The sequence below is a fragment of the Fusarium proliferatum genome (assembly GCF_900067095.1).
Source record: "Fusarium proliferatum ET1 genome assembly, contig: FPRO_scaffold009, whole genome shotgun sequence".
Lineage (NCBI taxonomy): Eukaryota > Fungi > Ascomycota > Sordariomycetes > Hypocreales > Nectriaceae > Fusarium > Fusarium proliferatum.
The window spans coordinates 1,044,204-1,064,262 of record NW_022194798.1 but is presented as its reverse complement, the minus strand read 5'-3'; the positions used below and the strand labels follow the sequence as shown (position 1 = coordinate 1,064,262).

The 20,059-nt window shown below is 48.3% G+C and overlaps 5 protein-coding genes across 5 annotated transcripts; 2 read left to right on the top strand and 3 right to left on the bottom strand.

Moving 5' to 3' along the window:
* Positions 1–1,127: 1,127 nt before the first annotated feature.
* Positions 1,128–2,425, bottom strand: FPRO_15398 (uncharacterized protein; the record flags this gene model as incomplete). Its single annotated transcript, XM_031220287.1, has 2 exons — positions 1,128–2,290; positions 2,338–2,425. 2 exons carry the CDS (start codon positions 2,423–2,425, stop codon positions 1,128–1,130), a joined length of 1,251 nt encoding a protein of 416 aa, XP_031085961.1.
* Positions 2,426–4,136: 1,711 nt separating this feature from the next.
* Positions 4,137–5,123, top strand: FPRO_15399 (uncharacterized protein; the record flags this gene model as incomplete). Its single annotated transcript, XM_031220286.1, has 1 exon — positions 4,137–5,123. One exon carries the CDS (start codon positions 4,137–4,139, stop codon positions 5,121–5,123), a length of 987 nt encoding a protein of 328 aa, XP_031085960.1.
* A 530-nt stretch (positions 5,124–5,653) lies between these two features.
* Positions 5,654–6,172, bottom strand: FPRO_15400 (uncharacterized protein; the record flags this gene model as incomplete). The annotated part of the gene is made up of 1 exon (XM_031220285.1): positions 5,654–6,172. One exon carries the CDS (start codon positions 6,170–6,172, stop codon positions 5,654–5,656), a length of 519 nt encoding a protein of 172 aa, XP_031085959.1.
* A 4,799-nt stretch (positions 6,173–10,971) lies between these two features.
* FPRO_15401 (uncharacterized protein) lies at positions 10,972–13,661 on the top strand (the record flags this gene model as incomplete). Its single annotated transcript, XM_031220284.1, has 3 exons — positions 10,972–11,298; positions 11,390–13,600; positions 13,653–13,661. 3 exons carry the CDS (start codon positions 10,972–10,974, stop codon positions 13,659–13,661), a joined length of 2,547 nt encoding a protein of 848 aa, XP_031085958.1.
* Positions 13,662–14,927: 1,266 nt separating this feature from the next.
* Positions 14,928–19,851, bottom strand: FPRO_15402 (uncharacterized protein; the record flags this gene model as incomplete). Its single annotated transcript, XM_031220283.1, has 4 exons — positions 14,928–16,318; positions 16,385–17,703; positions 17,758–18,876; positions 18,926–19,851. 4 exons carry the CDS (start codon positions 19,849–19,851, stop codon positions 14,928–14,930), a joined length of 4,755 nt encoding a protein of 1,584 aa, XP_031085957.1.
* Positions 19,852–20,059: the final 208 nt, after the last annotated feature.

The following is a 20,059-nucleotide window of genomic DNA, read 5'->3' as shown; positions in this document are numbered from 1 at the left end:
CGGGCTTGCAGGCGGCAGTTTCGTGCCGGACAGCCAATCATGGCCCTGGCAGTTGGACAAGGGATGTGTCTTGGCTTGGGACAAGTGTGGCTTGATTCTGACGATCTGTGTTGTTTTGGCTAATAACACGGGAATGAGCATCGATCGATGCTTGGCCAAGGCTCTTGAAACCTGCTAATTTGTGCTGATGATTCAGTCTTTAGCTCATCGTTGTACCGGAGCACAAGTCCGCAATGCTCTGTCTGGGCAAAGATTACAGAGTTCCATTGATGAGCAGGTCATGACCTTGATGTCAGATTGAAAGGCAAGCAACCTTTTTGTTGGCTGAGAGGTATGCTGCACTAAGGGAATAACTCTAAGACGTTAAATTATCCATAATTCCGTTAAACTTTAGAGCTGTAAATAACCTTGAAGCTCAAACAGTCGAGATGCTAGGGGATGGTGGCTGATGCTGTGGCTGACCACCTGTCAGATCTCAGTAGTCCAACTACGAAGCTGTCCCAAAAACAAGGTTTCATTCGCGCAAGCAGTCTTCGTCGTATTTTCTGCCAAGTCGGGATCGACTGAATGACAAGAAAATTTTAAGCAAATCGGCGATTAACTACGTATCAAGCAACGAGATGATCGAGTTCAAGCTATATTTCGGAAGCTTATGCGAAAATCATTCTTGGTGTTGAAGTGGGCACGGGCTCAAGTCTGGGCATACGACAAGAGCCCCATCATGGCACCACAAAAATGCCGAGCACTAGACGAATCACGAGTTAATCGATTGCGACCTTCTCAATTCTGACATAATGATGCAATAGTTGACGCGCGTCGGAATTCTCTCGCGAGTTCGAGATAACAAGATCAAGATCAAGATCTGTGTAAGAAAATTCGAAAGTGTCACTTGATCCATACGTAGTTGGAACACGAGGCACCGTCAGATATGTCAACTCAGACATGAAGTAATATTCATTGAAAATAGAATAGAATACATGATCAGGCGGATTACATGCCATTGCTTTCAATCAATGGCCCAAATTACTGCCCATTACCCCCTTCTTCACGCTTTGCTTGCAAAACATTCTTCGTGAATCATCGCAATACGACATTCATATCACCAACGACTAGGCAAATCAAAACCCTTAAGGCTTCTTGCACTGTCCGGCCTGGATGTTGGCAGGGTTCTCGCAAGTGTTGCACTTGATGACATTGCCAGCTCCCTTGCTCAAGTTCAGGATACCGTTGTCGTTATTCTTCAGGGTGTTTCGAATGACAATGTTATGGTTAGCCTTGGGAGCTTTACCACCCAGAGTAATGCAAGAAAGAGAAATGGGCTGTTCGGGAGTAGCAACACAAGCATCGTCGTAGATAAGGATGCCGACTCCTGCGCCGGCTCCTCCAGTGCCACTACCACGCTGTCCCTCAATGGTATTGTCGCGAACAAGAGTTCCGACAGCGCTGCCGAGAATGATACCAGAAGAAGTCTTGCCGCACGCAGCAGGAGTTGGGCCAACGTAGTTGTGCACGATCTTGGCATTTTTCACACCAGGATCGACAAAGATACCGATGCAGTTGTCATGGAGGGTATTGTACCCAATAAAAGCTTCATTGGTCTGAACGCAGACACCAATTAGGTGCGCAGAGATGTCGTTTTTGACGGTTTGCACATCAGACAGGTTGTCCTGGCAGATACCGATGAAGCCGCCAGCAGTGGTGGTGATGACGTTCTCACGGAAGACGGTGTTGATGGAACCAAGGGTGAGCGCACCATAAGCAGGAGCATCAGTCAGTTTGTTCTTGGTGATGCGGGTGTTCTTAGCGCCAATGATGGCGATGTTGATGCCAGAGAAGCCACTGACACTGAAACCAGTGACCGAAACTCCCTTGACGGGTTTCTTGACAGAGATGACTCGTTTATGCTCAGTCTTATACTCGGTTGTCTGGACCTTGTAGCCAGTGATGCAGATACCAGCCTGGAGCTCATTCTTCTTCTCATCCTGGGTAAGACCAGTGCATGCATTGCGCTTGTACTTCTGGGGCTTGACGAGGCGGACATTGCCACGGCCTTCAAGCTGAATGCCGTCCTTGTCAATGACGAGTTGCTCAGGGTATTCGCCAGCCTCAACTATGATGCGATCACCGGGAGAGGCCTTCTTGATGGCGTCTTGGATCTTCTTGCCGGACTTGACGTAGATAGTGCGACCATAGCCGTAGTAGTTCTTGGTATCGGATGGAGAAGAGTACTTGTACTTGTCAGGGATAGCGCAACAGTTCTGGTCCTTCCAATTGCATTTTCCGGTTCGGCCTGCAAGAGTTAGTAACAATGCTTTAGGTTTCATGTGATGTACTGACGCATGAGACCACCAGAAGTATCATACTCTGAGAAGGGCGAGGCAGCGGCAAGGCCAATGAGGCCTGCAAAGGTGAGGCTAAGCTTCATGATGTGTAGTAAACGATTGTCTTAGTTTGCGAACTGGGTTATGTGTCTAAGGTCTGTGGCATCGCCAGACCTTATATACCACCGACACCCAACATCAAGATCATCAAGCCATCGGTCCCGAGAAAAGGGATCAAGGCTGAGGTCTCGCCCTCAGATGCAGCCATTCAAGCTAGTATTCGCTTGCTTCTACCTGAAACGGCAAGACCGATGGTTAAGGTGACAACAGGACGCAAAGATGGCGTTGAATAGTGGCCAAGCCACTTTGATATGGTGTAGGGGTGGAGGCGCTGATAGGTGCTTACTGCGAGAGGGCATGATTTAACGTTGACGAGAGGGCGTCGCTATTGACCCTCTTCTGAAGGAAGAAAACACCATCAAATCATCGTCATCAGCGTGTTTTTCTGCAACTAAGACTCTAAGTGCTCCTGCTTGAGCAGGGATGATACGACTTCTACAATGAGACTGCGTTGAGGAATCAAAGCGGCCGCCTTTCAAAAGAGAACCATGAATTCCCAATGCTTTCAATAACTTCGAATGCAAAGACAACAAATTTCAGTATTGATCTGTGCGAGCATGTCACCCAAATGAACCCCTCAGTCCTGCTCATCAATATCGCAACGACCAAGCACGCCACAGCGTCCCTTCAATACACCACTCTCGCAGCCACGAAGATCCAGCATCGCGAGGACCCGACGATGTTCTTGAGGGGAAAGGGCAAACAGGAATATGCCGCTGTGTGGCTTTGCCTTGTGCCTGAAGTAGGGCGCCAACTATGAAACTATAATTCAGCCGCAAGGGCTCGATCCCCTTGGACCAAACGGCCTGACAGGGGTAGTGCATTAATCTCCTTTCCAAAACGGAGATCAACAAGCAGATGTTGAGATCGATAGTACCGTAGATCCGGGACTATTAACCCCCTACTTTTGTTTTGTAGTGCATCGTTTAGAAACTTGTCTCTCCCTGACGACTTGTCATACCCTGCTGGACAATTTCTACTTTGAATACGACCACCATCTTGGAAGATGCTCAGGCCTAGTGATTTAAACCATCCACAGGGCTGAAGAGGCCCCCATTAAGCTGAAAACTAGTGGCATCCCCGACAAGCTTATCCTGCTTTGAGTTGGCTCCCCACAACGTGGACGAACCCGAGGCCCTGGAAATGAAGCTGGTGGCTTGAGCTGGATCGCCAAGTTCGATTCTGGGCCTTTTCAGCCCAGCGATCATCGATTGCCAAGACCACGTTCCTGCGCTACTGGACTGAGAAGTCAATGTAAAGGAGACTTGATGAGGGGTCATGGGACCAACTGCTGGCTCGCAGCGACAGCTTTTTTGCCTCCTCCGTTTGGGCTGCTTGTTGCTCTCCTTCTTTGACCAGCCCTGGGCATCTGCTACAACCGGTCAGTGTCTTCACTTATGGCGTCGCTGATATCAGTGGATGCTGGCGCTCGTCTGTTAGTCTATCACGGTAAACCCGCAAGAGGTCTCGGAAACAGTATGCTTATCCAACAGGTCAAGACCCAAGAAATAATGGTAACACCAGCCTTATCACCAACGCCAATCAGTTCCCAAGCCTCATGTTCAAGGTTCCACCCCGCAATCTTCCCCACACTTCTGAAGATGACGACGCAGTCTCTAGATCCCCTCAACTCTCATCGTATCGTGAACAAACCATCAATATATCATCAAAATATCATCAAAATATACTGTCATCATGGCTACCACTGCTGCTTCTCTGAGCTCCCATGGAATTGAGCCGGCTGTTCCCGCTCCCGTCGCCAACAACGCGAGTCCGCTCTTAGACACTTCGGTGCAGGCGCTTAGCTCCAGTTCTGCCATCTTCTCCTTTGAGCCCCATATCAAAGCACCCTTTGATGCCATTCGACGTCTGTTTGATCATCTTCGAGCCAATCCTGAGAATGCATCTTCTCTCAATGCTGCGTATCCCAAGCGGGGCATCTTCAAGACAGCTGCGATGGAAAATGCCATTTCTGACCAGAAGTTCACCATTGATCTGTCGCCCGCCCGCAATGGCCGCATTCCAGAGGCCTTGCGGGAGAGACTGGCCGGTGATGGATTCAACGAGGTCCTGGACTTCTTTGAAGAGGTCAACAGCACCTACGTCGTTCAAATCATGAACATTATGCATGAGTTCATCGGTACTGATCTCGGACAAGTCCACAAGACTGGCAACCTCAACTACCGTCTGTGTGACTACAACACGGATACTGCCGACCCGACTAGTGACAACGGATGCGGCGCCCATACAGACTATGGCACCTTTACCATCATCTTCCAGGACGGAACATCGGGGCTCGAAATTGAAGATGCCGAGCAGCCCGGTCTTTGGGTACCTGTTCCTGGCGATGCAACGGTTGTCCTTGCCGGTTGGTGCGCTGTGATCCTAAGTGGAGGCAATATCCGAGCAACCCGTCATCGAGTCAGAAGAACTCCTGGTATTCGAAGACTCAGTGCTGTTCTCTTCGTTGCCCCAGATGTTGAGGCCACTCTTCGACCTCTCGAAGGTGTCAAGGTTGTTCGCCCGTTCACTAAGAAGGTCATTGATGGGCAGTTGGATGTTGGGGAGTTCAAAGAGGTCATGGGCAAGAAGTGGAGACGTCGTGAGGGCAATGAGAAGTCTGATGACGGAGATGACACGGAAACACAGGACAGTGAGATCGAAAGATTCATCTGGGCCTGATTGAATTGAGTATGAGCTCCGGGAGATCTGATTGGATCGCGAGTATCGGCATTAGACCATTTCACTACGCTTGAACCTCACGGCAAGACCGAGATCGCCGCAGTCCTACATAGAGCTTACAAGGATAACAGAGACGAACGATTTCTTGAGAATGTGCAATTTCACAATTCGAATTGCATAACATAGGTTGACCGTTTTATGTCTTCTCCGTTGGGTAGTACTAATGCAAATCTCTAGCTTTGATAGGTTAGTCCCCGAGCGGTTCCTGGTTCTAGTCGACGTCGAACCGGCTTCTCCTCACCAACATCCTCACGTGTCAAACATCTGCCTCGGCATTGACATATTCAACTTCCTCAATCGGTATAAACAAATTCCCTCAAATCTGACAGATCAATTGCTCTCGTTCTAACCTGGTATTACTCGACAACTCATGGTAAAATTAAAATCTCTGCTAAAATGGCCTCCCAAGAAAGGTAATTATGTCGTCGCGCGTCTATCACTCATTTCATTACTCGTCCCTCATTTCCCAATTAACCTCGTAGTTTGCTGTACTTGCTTATGGCCCTTGCAAAACTGTCGTCGATGCCTTGTACCAGTGCTTTTGCGTTTCCTTGGAGGTCTTTCGGGACCTTGGATATGACTGCTTCCGAAAAGTCCTGGCTGAGGGCGCGCTGTAGGTTGAGGTTGAGGAGGATGACGGGGCTGACTTGTAGTCTGTCGAAGTTGGGTTTGGCGGCAATGATGGTGTTGATGGTGAGCTCGACGTCGGCGCTGAGCTCAGATGTAGCCTTTGCGACTTGGAGGGTTTCCTCGAGAGATAGAGGCTCAGACTCGCGAGCGATCACAAAGCCCTTGTGGATCTCGGTGAGGAGCAGTGTTGACTTTGTAGTAATTGGCAGAGCACCGAGGAGGGTCTGCGGCCACGTCGCTACAGTCTTGTTGAGAGCAAGCGTGGCATTAGAGATGTTATCAATGGCTGTCGAGATAGAATCTCCAGATGCGAAGGCAGAGCCAGCGAGGGCAATCAAGGGGAGAAGGCTGAGACGCATATTGTCTGAGAGCTTGATGCAACGAGTAATCGATTGGTCAATTGAACTGCAAGATCTGCCAAGCAGAAACTCTTCGTGTCTCAAGAGCTACCCCGTCTTTAAGTACTGTCCATACCGACACTTCACATGCAAGTCTAGTTTTTCTCGTGCTGTGCCTTTCGGAAGGCTGCGATGGTGGCCTCGTGTAATCCCAACCTGTATCCCCGCATCTATCCTCAAAGAGGAACTCAGCCCCGTGTTGTCCACGACCAACGTCTATGAGCCCATATCCCCATGGGGTAATCTCTTGGTAGTTCGCGGGCTTTTTGTCTAAGTGGCTGATCTTAACTTGGCAATCTACGATATTATGTGGGGAGAAATGTCAGCGTTGCAAGGATTGCGGCATCTTTGGCCGCGGCTGTCACGGGGAAAAGCATGCCATGGAGTTGCATGTGTGCGGATTAGGGCTGTGACGAAATCTGAATTGAGGGATTATGACGACTAATGTGACGAAATGGGCTGGTTACATTGGCTGAAGGATTCGCTGAAGCAAGGGTTCAGCGGCGATGTTGCTCAACCAACTTCTGCAGCCATGGGAACTTGGGCCCGATGAAGCAATTGCCCGCGAAATTAAGCAATTGATTAGGTTGAATACGGTGTTGCATCCCGATGGTGTGCTTCTTGATCATGCGTGAGAGACGACGGGTTCTATACCGCATTGCTTATAACTTGAGGGTTGACTTATGCTTATTATGCAGGGACTATCTGTGACTAACCCAGACTCTGCCTGCATCTCTCAGCTGACACTAGATAGTCTCTCATGTTCTTTGAGGAGAAGTCATAGAGGTGAGTTGGTCTCGCTGCCTTTGACGATCAGGAATACACAGGAAGTGATCTCAATTTTCGAAAGACTAACGGTCAGCAGACATTGGCCTCATTGACAGTCTGTTCACTCTGAAGAACCTTGGATTTCCAGGCTGTGTTGAATAGTCGGGTCTAATTTAAGATTTGTGGTGGCATCCATAGTGATTCTCTTTTATGCAAGATGGAGATCTTCCGTTGCATCCTGTGGCACAGAACATGTGCCTTCCGTATTCGGGACGTCACAACGCATGCCTTCCATATCTAGCTGTGACTTTCTACGACTTTTCTTTACTTTCTTAATTTCTCATCTTACAAACATTTGCTCTGGATCCCTTGATTACAATCAATAGGCTGTCAATGAGGAAATGGGGGATAGACAAGAAAATACAGAGGAGTTCCTTCTTGAGTCTTGACTAACCCAGTAAGTCTAGTCAACTCAAATGATGCACAATCAATCTGAAAACCAGGAGGATTGATCATCCGTAAGACGAAATCAATTGCGTCGGTCAGAAGCCAGCCACTTCGGTGAGTTTCCGTGATCATGGTTAACTTGCATGTGAGTCGAAGGATCGGCCTGCATCTCCAGTTGTTGGTTCCCAAGGCCGTGTGTTGGTTGTCTACCAAGCCAAAGTTGGTGGCCGGATTCTAGAGAACACAGATCCATTTAAATTAAAGATAAATACACTTCAGCCTCAAGGTTCATCATACACCTTTGAGTACTGTTCATATGATATGAAATGAGGTATTCCTCACGTAGAAGCTGTTGCCACCTTTAGCTTCAATGTCAGTCAACTCAGTAGACAACGCATGCTATCTTGATATAATTTTCATATTCAATACTGAACTTTAATACCATGATGCTATTCAAGTTAAATTGCTTCCCACCAGCTCACTCTTATACGACGCTTTCACAAGATAACAGATTGAGGTTTGTGTCTTGGCAAGGAAAAAGGCCATACTTTTCAACTATATCAGAGACTAGCTTCAGAAGCTATCTCGAAACTCAAAGACATCTTTATATTGCATCAGACTATCCCTATTTACAGCTGTTGGCTTGTTTGAAGAGTCTGTTGGGAAGTGTAGACAACTTGGCTTATATCTCCAGCTCATTAATTGCGAAACCTATGCCAATCATGGCACATCAACAGAAATATAAGTCTGAGGCGTTAATGGGATACTGTAATGTTTAGATATCGCTTCATAATTCAATAAAGAGTATCTTTCAGCAGATCTGGTGTAGTCACTGTTATGAAATATGGCTTACCAGATAAGATAAGATAAGATAGCCAAGATTAGATTGGCTATTACTGATTAGATATAGATAAGATGGTGATTGACATCATGTGCTGACTCACGTGAGACATAACCTTGATGCAAGAGAACAGTCCCAAGTTGACAAATTCTCGAAATTGCAACTTAATTTTGAACGATGAATCATGGTGTTTTATCACGAATAAGCTACAGAACCCAAAAAATTGATGGAACGCCTTCGTCATATTTTTCCAGTGGATGAAGGTGACGCGTTCAGCTAAACCCTCATCATGCTACCCTACAGTGGAACGAACAACAGCACAAGATGTGAAATTCTCTCCTCACAAAGTATCGCTGCGACAGATGATGTGATGAAATCGTTAATGATCTTTTTATCATACAGTTTCTGTTGATACACTCTGTTGGTTGACCGTTGGTGGAATTTTGAGGGGGTTGACCGACCGAATAGAGCTCACTAAACACAACTTGCCGCTGGCAACAGCACAACGCTGCAACAACCAAAAACCATCACAAATAGATCAGGCTTGTGTAATATCACACACAGCAGGCAACTGAATGGTAAACAAATATAACAGCTGGACACAATTGAGCCTTGTCCTATCGCCGATGCCAACCTACTAAAACTTATCGACGGATGCATTCGAGATTTCTTTAGTGTAGCCGAGGATGGAGGCCCGCAGCCAAAATGACGATGTTCTCACAGAACCCCATCCCAGTCAAGAGAACAGGCTAATTGCCTCACCAAGTCGAGCCCTGCCGGCAATCAAAGTAAATTGGTGGTCAGCCTCGGAATTATCAGATTCAATGCCACTAATCGCGGCACTTGCACGTCAACAAGCATAAGGTTAAACTGTTACTTCAAATCGTCGTCAAAGAAACTCAATCGCCAAGCTTTGGGTAGTGCACTGCCAAGTCAAAACGGCTCGCTCACTCATCCATTAGCCCGAAGTCGTCAATCGGAATCCGAGGCCCATCTTTTCTTGAGCTTCAACTCCACCAGCTTCGCTTACGTCGAGGAGATTGAGTTTTGGCAACTCTTCATTTTGCCATTCTCCATCTAATTCCGGAATTTCCTTGTCCTTGTTCTTGTTTATTTGCCGCGAGGCCAAAAAACCTGATTGTCGCACGATCGGCGGAAAAACTACCGCCACACCAAAAAATCAGTGGGGATGTCCGGTTTCAGAATCCCACGTCCAAGATGAGTTATAACATTCGAAGTCGCTGACATGAGAATCACGCATTTGGCCAATATGAGGCGGTGGTTATACTATATATATATGTCACCGGAATCCCGCAGGATGTAATATGATTAAACCCACCTCGCGTGGTTGTTATCTGTACCAAGACTCAGATCATGAATCAAAGCAAAGTTCCAGGGGACGATACCCCCTGTAAGGGAGGGCATTACAGGGGGAGACAACGCCAAACCAGCGCTTCACAAATGACGCAACAACTGATTGGGACACTTGTCCGTGGTCAAACTCAAGCGACAGGACAGGCATTGGCCGGCAGCTTGCCTCGTTTGGGGCTAGACACCTCTGTAACCTTAATCCCTTCAAGCTTTTTGGCCTCTCTTTATCGAGGCCAAGGGGGTGAGAGCGAAATATTGAGTATTTGAGTTTAGCAGAGCATAAAGTGTCGCTTGAGCGTTGCATTTCGGGGTGAAAGAAAGGCAAATTTGTCGTTCCTTTAGGATTAGGTTAGTGCTCCATCACATTCCAATTGGCGATAACCATTGCAAACGGCGCGTTGAGAATTTCCAGCCAGCCAGCCACCCCAGCTTCTAGCGCTCTTAGCCAAGAGATTAAAACGTCAGGGGTCAGCGCTGGAGCTGTAAGGGGCAGACGCACCGCGAGAGAGAATGGCGTGAACGATTGGCCTCTTTACTGAGAGAGAAGAGACTTGGCGTTATTGATGGGTTCTAGACCCCCACAACCTTAAAAGAAACAACCTTAAAGCAGCAAAGTCAGTATCCCGAGGTAAGGGGCAGCACCACGCCGTTGCGAGACTATTGACGATAATTCAACGTGCTAGATCACCCGACTATTTACCTTTGTAACCGCATGCAGACAGACTTGTTTATCTGGCGCTGCTGCCGCTGCCTCTGCCGCCGGTCTCACGTTTCTCACGCTTCTCACGCTTCTCACACAGTCTTCTCCACCAAAGTGACACCCTGACATGGTCCTCTTTCTGTGGACTGTGGAACCCTGCGAGGGTCATGCCAGCTTTTGCTTTGCCGATCAGGGGCACCCGTAGGGCAATTGCAGGCCTGTAGACTCCAGAAGACTTACGCGTACTGTTACCTCATATACTCCTCACAGTAGATCTTTTTCATCGTTTCAAAGTGATCGTCTGTCCGTCTGTCTCCCTCTCGGCTCGCGCAAACGCAAAACGCAAGTCAAGTCCCTCCTTACGCTTGTCTTGAACTTTCCATTGTTTATTGTCTCAGTTTTCTTTTCTTGTTTCTGGCTCTTTGCATTCCAAGAGTCTGTCTCTCACTCCCTTGAACAAAACTCCACCAACGTCAACGTCCATCGCCATTTTGGATTCTTGTCCTTCAGATGGTTTCATCTTCAACATAACGAATTCTTTTTCCGTAATTTTTTCTCTTTTTCGTCATTCGCTCGCCGCGCTAGGCGCCCCAAACAATCGTTACTCATCATCACTAAAAATAAATCGTCACAATGGGCGCAGCACTCCCAACTTCTGGTGTTGCGCTTAACCGGGTGCTGGCCCTCGGCTTGACGCTGGTCGTCATCTTAGGCATCGCCATCAACCAGCTTCAACTGAGCGATGATCCGTATCGCTGCAAGGCATTGCTTAATGACGGAACATGGTTGAATACTCCTGCAGAGAATGGAAGCAGAGCGCCTTTCACAAACTGGCAGCCTCCCGGATGTATGATTCACAAGTACAAGAAGGAGGAGATTGAGGAGTGCATGGAGGGTCGACACATGCTTTTTGTTGGTGACTCTACGACTCGACAGGTCTTTTATGGCATGGCTCGTCTGGTAAGTCGATGAAGATTTAATTGTAGATGTGTCACCGAATAATTTGGTCAATGTTCAATTGCATGACCAGCAGTCGCTAACATGACGACAGCTCGACGCAGAGAAAGCCGAGGAAGTACGAGCAAACAGCAAGAAGCACGAAAGCCACGATGTAGAATTCGGCGGCATTCGACTCAAGGAAATCTGGGATCCATTCGGCAACGACAGCGCCATCGCCCGCAATGAACTTACCCTCTACCACGAAGAGAGGATCAACGAGGTCCCTGTCGAGGAGCAAAAAGGTCCCGCCCTCGCCTTCATGGGAATGGGAGTTTGGTTCGCCGCCCGCTTCGAGAAGGAAGAGTCTATTCCCATGTTCAAGGCAGCCTTCAACAACATGTCCGAACTCGCTTCCAACATGGACTTTGAGCCTTTCGGTAACCGACCCATGGATCCTCGCGACGGAATTGGCAATGAAGTCTTCTGGGCGCCAATTGCCCCGCCCTTCTACGACATGCTGCCCGATTACCGCAAGACTGGTGTCGCTTCGCAACCTGGTGAGGTCGAGGAGATTGATGAGTTCCTCAAGACACAGGAACAAGAGTCTCGTATTCCCATGTTGTGGTCTTTCCCCGCTTTGTCGTATGACCAGCAGGATGCTATCGGCGACCACGAGAACGGCTTCCATGTTACCGACAGCGTTGCTGAGATGAAGGCCCAGATCCTTCTCAACCTTCGATGCAATGCCAAACTCGACATTCAGAAGTCTTATCCTTATGACCGCACTTGCTGCACTGACTATGGCCAGAAGTCTTTCGTCCAGATTATCCTCGTCACTTTCGGTATCCTCTACATCGGCGGTGCTGCCATCACCGAGATTCTTGCTCTTCGATCTGGCGAGGCTCCCAAGTGGGCCATCTTCAACCTCGATGTCGCTACCTTCGTTACCGGTCTGCTTGCGTGCTACTGGGCCGACCGAACACAGTCTTTCGCCAAGGGATCAAAGGAGTACAACATATTCGACTTTAATCTCATGTCTGTTCTCTGCTTCATTGCCGGCTTTGCCTTCATGACCAAGTCCAAGCCTCCTCCTCCTCGACCTGGTGCTGCTCCCACTGCTACTCCCGCGACTCTCGACGATGCGAAGCCTTTGTCCCGTGACCAGACCGATGAGTGGAAGGGATGGATGCAGGCTCTTATCCTCGTGTATCACTGGACTGGTGCTTCGCGCGACCTCAACATCTACGTCGGTATCCGTCTCCTAGTTGCCGCCTATCTCTTCCAAACTGGTTTCGGTCATGGTGTTTTCTTCAGCTCCAAGAAAGACTTCTCCTTCAAGCGTGTCGCTGCCGTTCTTCTCCGTCTCAACCTTCTTAGCTGCGCGTTGCCCTTCTTCATGAACACCGACTACATGTTCTACTACTTCGCTCCCCTCGTCAGCTTCTGGTTCCTCATCATCTACGCTCTCTTCGCAATTGGCCAGAAGTACAACGACAACACCTGGGCGCTCATGGGTAAGATCGCTGTTTCTGCTGCTATCTGCCCTGGAGCTATGCTATACACGCCCGTCCTGCAGTGGGTTTTCGATGCCTTGAACGTGGTCTTCCGAATCGAGTGGGATCTTCACGAGTGGCAGTTCCGTCTCGGTCTTGATGGCCTCATTGTCTACGTCGGTATCATCATGGGTGTCGCTTCCGTCCGAACCAAGCTATACAACAAGATCCTCACCCAGTCTTACGGCCTGGCCGGTGTCGCTGGTATTCTCTCCATCCCTCTTTATTGGTGGATTGCCGTTAGCAGCGCCGAGAGCAAGCAGGACTACACTGCCCTCCACCCCGTCTTCTCTTTCATCCCCATCATGGGCTTCATCGCTGCTCGCAACATGTTCCCCGCTGCCCGCACATGGTATTCTCGAACTTTTGCCTGGATCGGCCGATGCTCCCTCGAGACCTTTACCCTTCAGTTCCATATCCTTCTCGCTGCCGATACCAAGGGTCTTCTCCTTCTCGACATCTTCAAGGGTGATGGCAGCCTCCTCTGCGACCGCTGGAGGTCTCTGATCGTCATCGTTCCGGTATTCTTGTGGATCAGCTCCCGCGTTGCTGATGCTACTGGTGGAATGGTCAAGCTTCTGACTAAGGACTGGGCTGCCCAGGAGCAGGAGGAGCAATACGATGTGGAGGCTAAGGCTGACGCCGAGCCTCTGATGAGTGGCAACATGCTCTCTGGCTTTACGAGACACATGCCCTCAAAGTCCTCTTGGGCCAACAACCTCAAGCTCCGTATGCTTGGTCTCTTTGTTCTCCTCTGGACCCTCAACCTGGTAAGTTCCTGTCCGCTATTTCGCACTTCAGACCATCGCTAACATTTCCCAGTTCTACTAGGCATTTATTACATAGCATCGGCATTAAAGTAAGGCGTTTGGAGTAGCGAGTAGCATTGACGACGAGTCAGCGGGGGGACCTTCATTCATTCCGCACGAAATGCGTGTTGGCTTTTCTTTTTCACGGGCGCTTTCAACCCGACTTTGGACATGACATACATTCAAGGCTTATAAGTAAGCTTATGCATGAGCCTACAGGGCACGACATAGATTTTATATCGTAATGATAGATTTTTACACGATTCTTAATTCTTGTGTCTCTATACTGATGATAACACGATGCTCATTCCGATTACCAATCCGAGCGCTGGGATGCCACTCGCATTGGGTCTTTGAAGGCTGGCAAAGCATTCGTGGATCTCTGGATGAGGCGAAACAGGGCGGCATAAACATTTCATGCGTCAATTCGGTCGCGACGTCGCGTGATTGTTGCAAATGTATTGCTCGTTTCATCTAAATTTGGCGCACTTCGCTTAGACTAAAGTTCCTTTCAGAGGGAACGCTGATCAATCTCACGGAGTCACGCGGTTGTATTGGATTCAGTGCTTGTGAAGATGTAATCTTGCACAATATGGTCATTTATGGCGAAGGAATGCACTTTGGTGTAGGCCTGTCAGAATGTGACAATCAGACTTAGAAGCGACATTGTCTGCAACCTCTCATTGCAACTTCATTATTATCTACCGAACATGAATTACAGACAATTTCCAACGTCAAACTTGTCATTAAATCGTGATGCTGTGCCTGGTACCTATCGGATGTTGTTATCTTGTTTTCCAGACCCCAGCCGCCAAGTAGAATACTAGTGTCTTAACAAATCTATGCGTATATGCCGGCCATACTTGTTAGTGCCCTAGCATTTCTTTTTCTTTGCACTATAATGACGTTGGGACACAATCATTTCATAAATTGCGCAGCAAGAATGGCCGAATCCCCTGCTCTGATATAAGAACTTTAATAACGGAGGCCACGCCGCTGAGAACGTGGATGAGTTTGAGAATGGCCTTAGAATCGTTGCTAAAGAAGTGGCGCCGTCAGTCGGCTTGCACCAGAATAGAGCCTCCCAGTCCAACTGAAGGGGTATGATTCAGTCAACGATTGCGTTCAAGGCGATAAGGACTGCGAAGTTAGAAAGGGTACCGTTGAGCAGATTGACCGAGAGACAAATATTGAGACCCTTTAACTCTCCCAAACCACTTGAATGAGATCGTGTACACAATCTGTTCTCTAAAAGCACAATAGGCACCGGAATAAACCTATTTAAACCTCATCTTTTGACCCAATCCTTGAATTTTGACCATCTCTTCTTCTTACCCTCAATTGTCCCGTTACTTGTACTATCCAAACTCTGCTGAGAACTTCCCGCGTCCTGGATGGAATGGCCAACACTGGGGACAGTAATGGATGTCGTCTGACTTACGACTGAGCCAGTTGTTGAAGCATCTTGAGTCTGCTCGCCGCTGGTTGTCGATGCACCACCATCGTCGTCTGCCTGTTTTGGTGCCAGTCTCTCTCCAGTTCTTAGTCCCAGAACAGTGTGACCAAAGATCACAGCCCCTTCAGGGTCAAGATACCCTAGCTGCACAGGCTTCAAGCCATGCGGTATAGTACGGGACCACCATCTTTTCGCAAGGAATTGGACAGGGTTGTGATTGCACTCTGCGCCAGCAGTTTGGGCCTCACCACTACCTTGCCCCTTGAGGCACTTGCAATGCAGAGATGCTTCTTTTGCCGCTACCCAAGTAATCTTCTTAGTCAGTTCACCTCCAATGAGGCCCGGCTCCATCCTAAGCAGACGTTTCTCATGGAGCATCTGCATTGTTGATATGGATGCAGCAAGATAGTCTTTTCCTACTGGAACAGATCTCCAGCTTGGGCAGATCAAATAAGGCTCGTCGGCGCGTATAAGATCTCCAAATCCACGCCCAAAGAGGGTGGTAATACCAATAGTCGGAATTAGGTCGACCCACCCGTGTCCCCATGAATTGACATGCTGAATACGCGGGTAAATAGGAACTGATGGATCAATGACATCCACGATGTCGAAACCGACAATATCGCGACGCGGGTCCAATGTCTGAGAGATCTTGATACCATCTTGAGATGCCGCCTGGGCTTGTCGATCAACCAACACCTCTATCGAGTGAAGAATTCTCTTTACCCGCTCTTCGAAGGTCGAATACTTGGTAACAGGGACATTCATCGAGTTCATGTGCTTGTTAACAATGTAAACATTCAATGCCCTGTTTTCCCAATTCTTTAAAGTCTGAAGTGCCGCTTGGCGACTTCCAACACCCGGCCAGTGGTCTTTAAGCTTACTGGGATCATAGACCCAGTCGTAGACTGATTCGGGGTCATTGATGTCTCTGTGAAGTGAAATGCGGACGAGATGGAGCAGGGCAGAAGCACCGTCGACAAGCCATGCACGACGTTCTTCCACATCGTAGAAAACGACCGGTTGGAGTTTGACCCAGTTAAGTAGACTCGGGTAGTCTTGCTCTCTTTGGAGCCAGAAGGGCTTCTCCTTTTTGTTAAAGTCGAGCATGAGACCAACAGTAACAGGACTTCCGCCTTCTATGTATAGCTTGTCTACAACAATGGATGCCGATGTCTTCAGTAGACCGCCAGGCTTGATCTCGAGATTAGCAGTAGAATGTCCTATTCCAATGAGTCAGTATTCGGATATTTGGTGTATCGATAAACTCAGAATAGGTTTTCGCTCACCGCACAGGTCTGTTGCTTTGGTACACCATCCAATAATGTGGCGTTTGCCTTCAATGTGCCGAAGGGACATTTCTTCAGAAGATCTGATATCAATATGGTCAAGTCTCGGGTCCACGTATGAGATCCTCTCCTCAGGTCTTTCACTGACGAGGAGATGCCATACCACGACATCGGCCGTGACTTGTGTAGTGACAATCAACATATTGAACCCTTTTATTACCAGTCTCTTGTCCCACTGGACAACCTCGGAAGATCCCACTATCGACGCTGCATATCGCAAAGACACCTCGAGGCCAGACTTCGGCACTGAACGTCGTAGTGTTGGGAAGCCACGTATAATGCTCAGAGAGCCAAATAGCCGTTCCCAGCAGAAGCCTTGGCTTTGGTTATAAGCGGGTCCGGAGAGAGTGGAGAAAGAAAAGGAGCACTTTCCCTTGACGCTGTTGATGGTCCCACTGTTGTTCTTGGAGGCTGTGGCGGAGAAATCGGTGACATGTGGCATGATCGATCTAAAACCGGCGTGCTTGTGTACTTGAAAGACCGAAGCCAACCAAGCAATCTGTTCACCTACCTCAGAAACAGCGTAGTAGCCGCCTCTGACCCGGATTTTGTATCGAACATCCCTGTTATGGCCTTGGTTCATGGTACCCTCCAGAAGACAAGTATTGGAAACCCTCCGGCGAGTGGTTTCAGGCCAGGTCGACACTGTCAAAAACCTTTCTTGGTCTGATAATAGGTCTTGTAGCAGGGACATAGTGGCATCGCCAGACTGCGGCCATGTTTGGTTCATATATTCTGCAACACTCGTGGCTTGCGCTTCCTCCAATTTGCCTGTAAAGCAAAGGATGTTGGGCAAGGCTTTGTCAAAGGAGGAGGAAATCCCGGATCGGTTCATTATACCGATAACATCCAATGTCACAGAATATGCCATTTCGAACCCAATGGATGCTTTCTTTCTGCTCATTTTGTGGTGCGGAATGCATTCTTTCAACTTTTCTCTGATCGTGTTGCCAATCTTGTCCATCAGGCTAGGCTCCTCGCAAGATAGCCGACTCTGCTGGCTGATCTTTGTCAAAAGCCATCGGTAAGCCTCAGATCCCTGGATAAATTGTCTGTACTGGGGCATCTGTGAAAGTTCGCTGGGTTCTCCAGATTTGACGTCATCTATCCAGCCCACGATCATTTCTTCGGCCCTTTTGAAAGGGACCTTGGAAGCTTCTTCTTCATTCTCTGCCTCCGAGTCCTCGAGACTCTGACCAGACACGCTCTTAGCTTCTTCAAGTGCGGGAACTTGGAAGTCAAGGAGGTCAACAATATTCCTGCCAATAACATGAATTGTGAAATATTAATATTCAAAGCCAAATTATGCTTACCTTCTCTTTCTGTGGATTATGACAGAAGTCTCAAGTTGAAATGGGTTAATTGACTCCTCATGCAGCTTCCACGCAAAGTCTCGGAGTGTTTGGTCGAGAAACACTTGCCCAACGTTTTGGAGAATTGTTCCGTCAGTAGCCGCTTTTACATCCTCAGCGAGTTGATCTATGAAAGCCTGGAAGTATACAAATTTAGGGTCATTGGAGAGCGTATCAAAAGAATACGTTGTAGCTGTATCGCATCCAGCGCGATTATCTTCAGGCTTGCCAGAAGACCACTGGTTCTGTTCTTCTCTGTGATGACTCGATGATATACTTCCCTGTTCCTCCGTTTGGTATTCTGTTGTCTGCGGAGAGTCCAAGGCCCCCTTTGGCTTATGCGGTAGAGAAGTGGGAACGGTCGATGGACGTGTCTCATGACTCTGGACTGTGAGGTCAAAGGTTGATGAACATGGGCTATTGGTGATGACCTCACTTTGCACACTATCAGAATAGTAAGGGCTCTGGGGGTTAATACCACCGCGTTCGAGAGGGAGGTAGATTTCTGGGAGGTCGTCCATGGCCTGCTGATTATCAAAGAGACTCGAAGTCTCAAGATTAGTAGTTGGATGACCCAATAGCTGATCTTGCGCTACAGGCTCCCCGAGGGAGTTGTGAGAAGCGAGATCTGAGAGAGACATTTGTGGCCAATGGACAGAGCCATCGGAAAATGCGACGCCAAACATCAACGTGAAGTCATCCTCGTAGACCGTCTCAACTCCAAGTACTGCTGATGTAAGGTCCGTAAGGTACCCCTGCTTCTGCGACTCGCAGATGACCTGGTATTCTCCATATATATCGAATGAAACCGTTGCTGGACCAGAAGAGGGTGGAAGCGGTATAGTAAGGCATTTCTTTAGTATTCGAACGGCCCCTCGGTGACAGTAATTTGGCGGCATGTAGAGCAGCGGAGCTCCCTTCCCACGAGCGAAGACTATGTCATAAACTGACTCCTTTAAGTTCACCACGTACTCACTGTCAACAGTGACTTGGGCCGTGATAAAACGCTTTAGCAGCCATGATAGTGCACTTCCCACGGCATGGTCGTTGTCAAGAATCAGGATACGGATACCGCTTTGACTATCCCAACAAATTAGTCTTGTTCTTCTAAGCACTAGGTTACCCTCACCTCTGTGCTTTTCGATCCCTGAGACCTCTGTATACATCGAAGACAGTTATCCCCTTTTGTTGGTCTCTCTCAATCTCAACTGCTGATACACCTAGTCCCCGATACTGCTCCCCTGGTATCATTGGTAGATCAACATGATCTACTCGTTTGACTTTCGGTTCAGTGAGAGAATCTTGCGCTGGGGTACCAATCATCTTGCTGAATCTGAATAATGCATTCTCTATTTTCTGCCTGTAGGGGCTACGGGGAGGTTGGTTGTGGTCTTCAAAGACTGAGGAGTCCTCCTCATCGACGCTTTGAGCAGAGCTCAAGGACGGGAACGAGCTTAGTGACCCAGCCCCTGTCGGCCCTTCTAACGGAAAATGGGACTTCTTTTTGTCGTCTTTGGACTCGTAGTGTTGATTGACTCCAAGTATATTGGTGTTGAAATCGGCCTGAAACTCTGGGTCCAGTTGAGACCAATCGGCGGCATAAAATACCGACTTGGGCGATTGAATCAACTCTTGATAAGTCCATGCTCGACTCGTCCACCGACTCTTTCGGATATATAAAGATAATATTTCTTTATAGTCATCCTTGATATTTGCATTGGGTATTTCGCTTAGATATAGAAGCCAAACTCTTGCTTTCGAAAACATTGAGTGAAGGGTTTCCACGGTCTCTTCCTTCTCAACAGTGTCTTCCCCATTGATGCAGACGTTGTCCGCCCAGAGCCATTCGTAGCCTTGAGCAACAGCCGCTTGACAGGCGCTGACTATCTTGGAGTATCCGGGTTTCGAAGTGTGCTGACTTAGATCTTCAAAGTCTTTGAAGGTCAGCTCAAGTTCCGATGAATACCAGCGATGAGAGAGGATCGCGTAAGGCGGGTATACAGAGGCCTCATCAAAACTATGTAGTTTCAAGGTCCTGACGTTGAGGAATCTCATTGATGACTGAGGTGCTCGCAGAAGTGTAGGCAAAGGCGTAGAGATGGCTGTTGATGGCTCAGGCTGTATTGGCTTTGGTAGTTGTTTATGAGCGGGACAGTTGATGTTATCATCGACTCAGCTCGACGAAAAGGCAAACGGATACCAAATAAACAGAAAAGGTCATATTTGCGACGATTAAGAAGCGGGGTAAGGCAGACATGCACAG